This window comes from Corvus kubaryi, unplaced genomic scaffold (genome assembly GCF_017639235.1).
Source record: "Corvus kubaryi isolate FWS band 111438036 unplaced genomic scaffold, C.kubaryi_AGA036_p1.0 37392, whole genome shotgun sequence".
NCBI lineage: Eukaryota > Metazoa > Chordata > Aves > Passeriformes > Corvidae > Corvus > Corvus kubaryi.
In genome coordinates, this window is record NW_024581131.1 from 4,049,869 (window position 1) to 4,060,759 (window position 10,891).

Here is a 10,891-nt window from a genome sequence, read left to right on the forward strand (position 1 = left end):
TGCTCCTTTTCAACAGGGCATGTGTTGCAGGTTTCACTAATATAACCTTTATGGCCAACATGATTGAAGGGGAAGATAGTTATGTATCATTTTCACCCTGTTCTGAACCGGTTTTACTACCCCAGGATCCAGGTATAGTTAATGTCAAATATAGGACTGGCGGCTTGGCACATACACAGCGTGTGGAGATTCCTTAATTATGGCAAGTTTCATAATATCAAAACACCCATTGGTTTCCCTGTATGAACTATTTCCTTCTAGCTTTGCAGTGGCACTGCTCTGTAAATTCATACCTTGCTAGTTCTGCGAGTGATCCCTTTTTTCTGTGTAAGAATCCCCTGCAGGAGTAGCCAAAAGCTGTGCTGCTCGTGGCATGCTGAAAGGGATTGGATGACACAGTGAGACTTTGGTATAACAACAAGTAGAGGGTAGCAACTGATGTTCTCACAGTTCTGTTAAACTGGAAGCAGGTGTATTGGCATGCAGATACTGCTCCTTTGATCCCAATTTTATATTAATTTAACATTCTCTAGTTATTATTCTTAATGAGGTGTCAATACTGGAACTGCCAAAGGACAGTAAAGACAAGATACTTAGTAGAGTGGAGCATGCTCTGTCACTGGCAAGGTTCTGCTGTAGCATGTTGATTCAGTTAGAAGTTACTGAAGAGGTAAATGAGTAATACTCATTCTCTTTTATCAGGTGTTATTGCTGGAGTGGTTATTGGATGCCTTTTGGCTATCTTTGCTGTAGTCGCTGTAGGGGGCTTCATATTCTGGAGAAGGAGAAGGTAATGTGTGTGTGTTATTGTATTGGTTGTGTTGAGGAGCACCAGTGTTTCACTTGAGTATCTTTCTCCTAGAAAGGGCTCTCTCTGTCATGATACCCGTCTGGCAAGATGTTTTAAAATACGCTGTATTAAAAATGTTGTTTGTATGTTACAGATTAGAGTTGAAGTATCAAACCAGTTGTTAAGTAACTTTAACCCCACTTAAAACGTAACAAATTAATGAGTTCAGAAGAGCTAAACAAAATAAATCTTAATTCAGGGAACAGAATTATAGAATCATAGAATGAGTTTGGTTGGAAGGGACCTTCACGATCATCCAGTTCCAACCCCACTGCCATGGGCACGGACACCTCCCACCAGACCAGGTTCCTCAGAGCTCCATCCAACCTGACCTCGAACACTTCCAGGGATGGGGCATTCACGACTTCTCTGGGCAACCTGTGGCAGTGCCTCATCATTCATGAATAGTGATGAAGTCATTCAGTCAGAAGTGAGCAAACGTCTCAAATTATTGTGCTAAAAGTAATTGGGTGTAATTGTACCTTAGATGGTTTGATTTTAAATTATCAATTAGTCATTCTTTTTAATTGCTTTATAGCCTGTCACATGAAACTTCTATTCTGGAATTTCCAGAAGCTGATGAGTTTGAGCTGGTCTCTGTTTCCAATCTTGCCCACATAATCTGGGATGTTAGAGTGCATGAAGGCTTTTTCCTGCTTCTCACCATGTAGTACATCCTTTCTCTGGAGTCAGCTGTAGGGCCCTTAGTCCAGTTTTCTCAGTTTCTTTGGTTAACTGCTGTTATTTTCACAATTTTAACCAGTAGCTGTGTACCACCATGGGAAGAGCTTCCTTTAAAGCTAGGAACATTTCTTTCCATTCAGCTACTAGTGAATGACTGACATATATCACTGTTGAACACTTCCTGTAGGGATTCTGGGATTGGTATCAGTTCTCCTGAGATATTAGCTAGTGGTGCAGATCCCTCAGGTGTGCATCTTCCACCAAAATACGTGCTTTGTGTCCAGACTTTATACTCTAGTTCCAACAGAAAGAAGCAGTCCCGTTGGACATCATCACCAAAAGAAGGATGAAGTTGTTTTTCTGTATTCCAGACATAAAGTTTGCCTCAGGAGTTTGGGGTTTTTTTCACAGAATGAGAAGCTTTAAGAGAAATTGTTCTTAACAGGCAGAGGAAATAGGTGTCATAAGAAATCTCATACACGTTCCATTGAATTCTACTGTGAACCTATTGTGTTGTTTTCTTTCACCTTATAGGAAAGATAAAAGAAATAATGAAGTTTCCTTTTCTCCAATTAAGTAAGTCCATATCTTTTCTCATGTTGTTTTCTGAGCTCAAGTGATATTTGCAAAAATTAATTGGAACTCAGATATTTGCTTTCTGAGCAGTTTTGTAGAGAATTTTGAAGTATTAATTCCTCATGGAACTGAAGGACTCCAGCATGCAGGCTAAAAATAATCATGTTGATGGAGACTTCTAGAGCCACCACAGGGATTTGAGTGTTCTCTTCATGAATCACTATTAGACACACAAATGCTCCACATGGTTTTGAAAAACAGGATGTTTGAATGAAATACAGGCTTCATGCACATTGAGGGAACAATCCAAATTTTTCGTAATGTGCACAAAGGCAAAATATGTTCTGTGACCTGAATTCTTCTTTTTCTTAATGACTACTTTGTGCTGAGCCATTAATTCTGATCATGTTGTGACTGTAAAAGCTGACCATGGAGGGGGTAACCACAATGTATTGGAAGTCACAGGCACTGCAGCTGAGTCATGTTATTGGTTCTGGCACCAATTTTTGTGCTGTTGGAAAGCCGTGGCCAGAGCATCCCATGGAATCCCACCTCTGTAGACTTTGTTGACATAAAATACACCAGGGAATGGGGTCAATCCAATGGGAGTAAGCAGCTGAGTGGCACCTTGTGTGATGTTCCTCTCCTGAAGGATCCTGTTCTCTCCTTGATTTAACAGAGCAGTTAAATGCTATGCTTGGTATCCTGTCCCATGTAAATGCACCGTTTTGAGGCTGCAACTAACAGTCATGCTTTCAGTCTTAGATTCACATAATGAAAAATACAACTGCATGTGTCTAATGAGCCTTTTTTTCTTCCCCTCACCCTCTCCTGAAGAATCAAGAAGTAAGTAAAGCATACTTTCTAACACATTAACTGAATTAATTCATGGCTTATTTACCTAATACCAGTTGCTGACACATGGCTTTTCTCACTTTAGATCAAAAATGATTAAAGTGGAGAACTTTGAGTCATACTTTAAGAAGCAGCAAGCTGACTCCAACTGTGGTTTTGCTGAAGAGTATGAGGTATGTGCCCTCAGTGGAGAGAGAGCTTCATGACAAATGTTTTTGGAAAGACAAATCATCTTTCCTATGGAGCATGCACAAGGCTTACTGAAGGAGAAGAGAAGGGTCCTTTTTTATAAAGATGATTAAGCTGTATGTGTAGCCTTCCCTTCCCTTATGCAGCTCCAAATTTAGTTGAAGTGCCTCATAAATACTTCCTGTCCTGAATTATTGTCTCTGCCTGTGGGCTTGTAGCATGGCCTGCTTGTCAGATCTCTCACCACAGACAGGTGTCTCGAATCCTTGCCCTAGTCATATATAGAGTTAGCCTAGGGGACACTGTATAATTTCTCTGCACTTCAGTTTTCTCATCTTGGGTTGTTTTGGGGTTTTTTATACAAATCAAGACAGGTCTGTTGCTAATCTCACCGACTTCTCCAGTGTGTGGGTGTGATTTGCAAACCACATGTGTGAATAGCTCAGTCAGTGAAACAGCAATTATGATTCTCTTACTGACCATAAGAGTTTTTCTATGAAATGTGCTAAAGCTCAGTTGTGGTAAGGGCCAAAGGACAGGAAGGAAGTGTCAGGGAGGATTCTGTGATGTCATGTCTGCTGTTAAAGAATCTCATTCTTTTTCTCATCTCCTTGAAGCTATTAATTGACTTTCTTATTCAGATTCTGTCTCTCTGTACTTCACAGGCTGGTGCTCCACCTTGCCTTCCTCTCAGATTTTGCTTCCTTCAGTCGCTTCGTGCTGTGTTTGCTCCTCTCTCCTTGCAATGTCTGCAGAGCTTATGCAGTAGTTCTCTGCCTTGGGGACAGAAGGAGCTGCCATTGAGATCAGTGTCTGCTTCCACAGAACTCTTTCCAGGCTTTTAAAGTCCATCTGTGGGTTTTAAACATGCTGCTATTCCTACCTTCTGTATTAATCTCTTCTCTTATCAGATTTGCCACTGTCACCCTCCCACTCTGTAATAAGATGATTTTTATTGACATTTATCCCAGTGTAACATGCCTACTTTTACAGCACAGGACATGAGTGTTTAGACTATTTTTCTGTTTGTCATGTTTCTGTATGATTGCTGAACCAGGACCAGGTGCTCATGAATCCTCTTTTTATTGCAGGAACTCAAGTCTGCTGGTGTTCATCAGCCCAAATTTGCTGCTGAACTTCCTGAGAACAGGGGGAAAAATAGATACAACAACGTCTTACCATGTGAGTTACTCTCTTTGGGTTTGCAACTCCTACTGGTTGAGTTTTAAGTGAAAACCGTTGGGTTTGGCTAATCTGGATTTTAATAGTACCCAGAGGTTTCAAATGTCGTTTTCCAAATGAATGAATTTGGACTGCTGCTTTCCTGAAGTCAGTGTATAAGCAAACCTGAAGGAGCCTTCCCTCAAGGATATTTCTCCAGAAAGCTTCTTCAAAGAACTTTCCCTTGACTTTAATTTTCCATTTGTGAGACAGATGCAATCCAGGCTGAAAGCACAAGAGGATAACAGTTGACCACAGACAAACAAATGTGCAGAGCTATGAGAAATATTAAGACCCTGCTGGCCAGCTTTGCAGATGAAGTAAGAGTTTAAGCCCTGTCAAGCTGCCAGTGGGCATCCCAATGTAGCAAGGTGTCAGAATTAATTGAAAAGTGAACAGTGACAGGTACTTAAGGATGCTTTGGAGGAAAAATATCAGCTGCCATGGTAGCAGGAGACAAATCACTTTTTTTGTATCTAGTAATTAAAACGGTAGTAAATTTTGTGTTGGATTAAAAATATATAAATGGGCAAAACCAAACTGTGTTTAAAACCAAAATAATCTGTGTTTCTAGAGTGTTTATCCTGGCCACTCCTTTTTCTGAAGGCTACTGCTATTTATGATTCCTAAAGTTATATTCTTATTCTTAAAATGCACGTTGTTCTAGAACACCTTTTACTTAGAAACCATGCATTTATAAATAAACAATATTTTGCTGAAAGGTTCTAGTTCTAAAATTCATAATTTTCTTTTCCTTTTTTCTTTCTGCAGATGATATTTCTCGTGTTAAACTTTCAAATCAAAGCTCTGGAACTGGTGATTATATTAATGCAAACTATATGCCTGTAAGTTGCTTCTTTAGCTGAAATTAAATATATTGTGAATTTTTTTGATTTAGGCATAAGAGCTCATGCTGATGTTTAAAATCAGCTTTTATTTCTCACTGATGTGTGGGTATATATATATTTATTTATTTTGGTTTTTTTCTTCCTAGGGCTATAACTCAAAGAAGGCATTTATTGCTGCACAGGGTCCGTTACCCAATACTATAGACGACTTCTGGCGAATGATTTGGGAAAAGAGTATCTACTCTATTGTTATGTTGACAAAATGTATGGAACAAGCCCGGGTATGTTGTTATCAGTACTGAATTGTCTCTTGAAGGCAGCTGCATCTCTTCTAATTTTGTTGTTACCTTAGTGGTTTGGAGACTGACGACTATCTTTTAACAACCATCCTCTTGGTGGAAGACTGTTTTCTAAATTAAAAAAGCAGTTTTCTTTTTTGTTGTTGTTGTTTTGTTTTGGGGTTTTTTGGTTTTTGTTTTTGGTTTTTTTGTTGGTTTTTTTAGCTTTTTCCTCTTTTTATATCTGCTGACTACCAGAACAGATTGTCAGGAGGGTTGTGGAATTACACATTCATTTAGGGTGGGTTCTTCTCTCTAAAGAATGGTTTTGGTAGATCTTCTCTTGCCCTGGAATAGGCCTTGAGAAGGGTGACATGCTTTCTAGCCCTGCTTCAGGTGGTGTGTTACTTAAAAGTGAGTTGCTTCATTGCTGTGTGTGATGTGTCTAACTTTGTAACTCTCTTCTTAGACAAAATGTGAGCAGTACTGGCCAGACAAACAGCCCAAGAGCTATGGTGACATTATTGTGACAATGGTCTCAGAAGTTGTCCTTCCGGAATGGACAATAAGGGACTTCACTGTAGAAAAGGTAAGGACTGCCTTGATTGTTGGTTGTTAGTGTGTAAATGACCTTGTGCTTATGCAGATAGCTGTAATATCTTCTGCACTGAACAGTTAGCCCCATCAGCAAATAAAATGCAGCAAATATAAGCTTGGAGTAAAGTAAAAGGAAATTATTTCAAAGTATTCTCTACCACAGCAGAAGGAAGAGGGAAACTGGAATGTCATTGGTCAAATCACTGCATAGTTTGTAACAGGCATCTTTGATGAAGCTGAGCTTGGCCTGTGTCAGGAAGCCCAACTGTTGCTCCTCTGAAGCCAGTTTTCATTGTCTTTTTTGTTGTTCTGTTGGTTGTTTTATTTTAATGTCTATTTCTGCAGTCCAACACCCCTGAGAGCCACATGGTGCGCCAGTTCCATTTCACCTCCTGGCCAGATCACGGAGTGCCAGAGACAACAGACCTTCTCATCAACTTCAGGCACCTTGTTCACGAGTACAACAGCCAGAATCCAATGGACTCTCCTACTCTGGTGCACTGCAGGTAGGAAGAAGGTGTTTCTGTCAGACACACTTTTGTCTCATGGGTTTTTTTACAGCCAATTCTATTTCAGTGGGATTAAAACCAAAGTCTCTTTGCCTAAGGACATGGGCTATTTACCCTGCCATACTAAAACCTTGGCCCTGTGCTTCAGAAACTAGGAGTGCTGTGTAGATAGCAAAGGAAGTGATACAAAATGTCATTAGAACAGAGCACCTCTCCTAGCTTGGAAAACTGAGCTGGAAAAGTTGTCCTTTCAAGAGCTTAAATATGTAATCCTGTGCACATGTTGTAAGGCTGAGAAGCCTCTCTTGGTGGTGGTAAGAGCCACCCCTCTGTGCTGCCAAGACTTCTATTACCCATGCTGCTGAAATAGTAGGAAGCATCATCCTGGCCTGACTGGCTTTTCAGGAGGCCAGCAGTGAGCAGGTGGTTGAGAGCAAGGATGAACAGCCTGTCGGTGTCATTGCAGCGCTGGCGTTGGGAGGACGGGGACGTTCATTGCCATCGACCGCCTGATCCAGCAGATGGAGATGGAGAGCACGGTGGATGTGTACGGGGTGGTGTACGATCTCCGCATGCACCGACCCCTCATGGTGCAGACTGAGGTGAGGCTCTCTCCCATCCAGCAGCACATTCCTCAAGTGTGCATAATCGTCCGGATGTAGTCTGAATTACAGGAAGATAAGATATTAAGGAGATAAAATTGTTCTTCATTTAACTTCCCTCCTTCCTGCCTCGTCCCCACAAAAGTAGTTGCAGCCAGGGACCATAGTACATTCAAGCAATCTCCTTGCGGAGTACTTTGCAGGACTGGCATTTGCAGCTGGAAGGAATCAAATCCTGAGGCAGACTTTTTTGCAGGCTTTTTTAGCCATGTGGGTTTTATCGTTTAGCTGTGAGCCAGAATTATGTGGAGTCAACTGGTCTCGGTGTGCATCTTTGCTTTTGTGTTCTGCAGGAATCCAAGTGTTCCTGCTGGAATTATCACTTTGATCCAGAAAGGTGTGTGGACTAACTCAAGCTGATTTGAAAAAGGGTGTAAAATCTCCATCATGCAAGTCTGTTGGGATAGCGTTAGGCATGACAGATCCTAGTTCTAGACAGCAAGACTTGATCCTCGTTTTTTTATGGGGGGCATTGATCAGATGACATCATGAGGTCCTTTCCAGCTCTATTTTCTATGAACTATACATAAAAGTTCTAAAACAAGCTCTGTGATAACAGTGCAGTAGCCAAACCTATATTCAGAAGCAGAATTACTTCCAAAATCAGGTATTTTTTAGAAATGCATTATGTTCTCTTTTTCTCCCATCAGGACCAGTACATCTTCCTAAACCAGTGTGTCATGGATATCATTAGATCCCAGAGAGAGAGGAAAACTGACCTTATCTACCAAAACGTGACAGCAATGGCAATCTATGAAAACTTCGCACCTGGGCCAGCCTTTGGGAAGGCCAATGGCTACCACACATAGCCCAGAAGGAGCCCAGTGCCTCCAGGAGGTGCTACCTGCCCATAGGAAAGGGAGGTGTTCGACTCGTGTTTTCTGGAATTGTGTGCAGTGTCTCATGTCTGGCTTCTCCAGTTCTGTCTGCATTCAAAGGTGTGATCTACAGGAGGAAAAACACAATGCTGGCAGGAGCTGCAGATTGATGTTAAAACAACCCAAACAACAAAACCCAAGCAAAACTTTTTAAAGTTAACAGCGGAATCTTGCTTTTTCTTGGGAATTTAACAGTACTGATAGGTGAAATAGCATTTGCAGTATGAACAGTGAACTAGAATTTAAATATTGAAATAATAACACAAGCTTTTTATTACAGTTTTATATGATTTCATTTACAGACACCAGGTTTGTGGGCTGTTTGAATATATTTAATTATAAGTTTCAGGAACATATTTTATCTACTGTATCTGGTTACTTAGTTAATAGATATGTGCCTCTGTGATCTATTTTTTTCTGTGTTCCTTTTTATTTAAAAAAGGAGTACAAATGGCTCCTTCAAATGGACATTTATACTTGGAAATTGTGCCTTTTCTAGTTGCTACTCTAGGAAAAAAAACAGCAGAGATTCTATTTTTGTACTGAAACTCTTAATGAGAACACAGATTTTTAAATAAGGCTTATGTCAAACTTAACTGTAGTTGCACTGTTGGCAGGACTCTCCAGATGTTTGGAGCTGAGCTTTGTTTTTGCATTTCACCACAAATATCCCCTGCCTTAATGTTTCGGTGCCTCTGCCAGAGGAAAAAGGAGTGTGGTCTGTCACTCCGAGCTTTAACTGTAGTTACAAACAGAGCAAGTGAATCTGTGAATGTGTGTGCGGGGGAGTGTGTGGGGGTGTGGATGAAGGACAGAATAGCTCCTCCCTGTTCCTGGCTGATATTCTGTTTTTATACAATTTATAATGATTTATTTAAAGGTGCAATATATGATTTACTGAATAATGCTCACTCTAATAGAGTTTTTCTCAGGTTGGTGTCTTTTTATCATTGTTGTTGTTTTTCCTCAAGTATATAAATCTGTGAAAATGTTGAAACTAAGGTTCCAAGTGTTGAAGCACTCCCAAACGGATCGAGTGGCTTTACCATTTCTACCAAAAGACATTGCACAAAATTATGCTGTAAAGACAAATTTCTTGGTTGTTTTATCCATTCAAAACTGAGACACATCTTACCTGCCTGCATCTCACTGATCCAGTGTAATTGTTTTGTAATTATTTGCAATATACTGCTGCTTTTGTTTTGACTGATCCTTTTAGAAACAGAAGGAACAAGCAGAAATCCCCGGTTTGCTGATTTCACAAGTCAAGGATCAGATTGGATTTATTTTGCTGGTACATAACTGTTAGACTTAGGAAGGCATTACCAATGAAGGACTTACATAGCTTGGGGCGGGGGGAGGGTCTGTTTTTTGGGTTTTGGATTGTTGCACTGGTTGCATTGCAGATGAATATGAAGTTTATGAATAATGCTATAGAATAGCGATAAAGCAGGGAAAAAATCTTATGAAGGTTTAATAACCAGAGTCCCTGGAATTCTGCTGCTTTTTTGTTGTCGTCGTTTTGGCGGTTTTTGTTTTAGTAGAGTTGTCAGGAAAAGCTACAGATGCTAGGAGTATATGTGGCTTTACAGTGGAACCTGGCAGCCTCACAGGTCCTCCAGTGTCAGCTGAAGGAGAACATAGGAATTCCTGGTGCACAACTGTAACTTTACAAATATCCTGAGGAATTTTTCACAACCTGGTGTGAAACTGTGGTGTGCTGCATAAGCAAAACTGGAGGAACAAACCACAGTGCACTTTTGGTTGGTAGGTTTTGGGGTTTGGTTTGGTTGTTTGTAGTTTGTTGGTTTTTTTTCTTTGTAGCAGCCACTTGTGGGTTCTTGAATATAATTTTGTTTCTCTTTCTCTGGAAATACTTTAAAAGACCCTTATCATGAGGTTGATGATCCTGCCCAGCTCCATCCAAACTGGCAGCCCAGAAAGTGGATCTCTCACCTGCATTCTTCCTAAGCTGCTGTCAGATGACAAAGATAAACCACTCGGACCAAACAGAACCATTCCAAAGGAACTGGGAGGGAGGAAAGTCTGCGCTTTGCAGTCATGTTATTTTCTTTAATTCTCTTACTCTTTCAGTTACTGCACATCTGTGCAGAGCACAGAGCCAGTATTCATTATTCCAGGTCTCCCAAGAACTTGCTGCCTTAGGGTGGCAAGTGCTCTTTTGCTCCAGAAGGCCCTTGTTTTGCATAGCATAGAGGAGAGGGAGATGAGTCTTCCATGCTACATCATGTTGTTTCTATTCTGTTGCAGCAGAACATCAGAAAACAAGCTAGGACAGTATGTGTTTCTGCCTAACCACTGCCCAGATCCTCTTACAGAAAACAGATGGATCTGTCCCATTATTTTGGTGTTGGAAGCAGGCATCAAATTCTCACTTGTGCCATCATCTAATTGAGTATCCATTTTTAAAGAACTGTATGCAGGTGTTTTTTCAAAACTGATTCATTGTGAGAGGAGACTGAAGGTTGAAGTAAATGACCTGTTGATTCTGTGTATAGGTGGAAAAAGCTGGCAAGGCTTAAGCTGTTGTAAACATATGGTTGGGCATAGTGTCAGTGTGAATAAGGAGGACATTCCTTGTAGGATGTTGTCGCGGGTTCGGTTTGTAACCGGGCGGAAACACCAATTTAGTGTAGTGGTTTGGTCCAAAATACTCATTACTGTTTATCTGCTGTGAGATAAGAGTTAGGAGAAATGCAAAACAGGCACCAAACTTGAAAGAA

General features: G+C 40.7%; 1 protein-coding gene across 3 annotated transcripts in view; it reads left to right on the forward strand.

Annotated features, from left to right (window-relative positions):
• The window catches only part of PTPRJ (protein tyrosine phosphatase receptor type J), a 72,235-nt gene extending 63,034 nt beyond the window's left edge, over nucleotides 1-9,201 (forward strand). For all 3 annotated transcript variants that reach the window (XM_042038353.1, XM_042038355.1, XM_042038354.1), the window contains 12 exons: nucleotides 17-132; nucleotides 703-790; nucleotides 2,069-2,110; nucleotides 2,948-2,956; nucleotides 3,051-3,138; nucleotides 4,246-4,336; nucleotides 5,147-5,220; nucleotides 5,370-5,504; nucleotides 5,971-6,090; nucleotides 6,444-6,604; nucleotides 7,074-7,209; nucleotides 7,920-9,201. In XM_042038353.1, the coding sequence (XP_041894287.1) occupies nucleotides 17-132; nucleotides 703-790; nucleotides 2,069-2,110; nucleotides 2,948-2,956; nucleotides 3,051-3,138; nucleotides 4,246-4,336; nucleotides 5,147-5,220; nucleotides 5,370-5,504; nucleotides 5,971-6,090; nucleotides 6,444-6,604; nucleotides 7,074-7,209; nucleotides 7,920-8,078 (1,219 nt within the window). In that variant the 3' untranslated portion in view covers nucleotides 8,079-9,201. The remainder of the gene's footprint in view (nucleotides 1-16; nucleotides 133-702; nucleotides 791-2,068; nucleotides 2,111-2,947; nucleotides 2,957-3,050; nucleotides 3,139-4,245; nucleotides 4,337-5,146; nucleotides 5,221-5,369; nucleotides 5,505-5,970; nucleotides 6,091-6,443; nucleotides 6,605-7,073; nucleotides 7,210-7,919) is intronic.
• The last annotated feature ends 1,690 nt before the right edge of the window (nucleotides 9,202-10,891 follow it).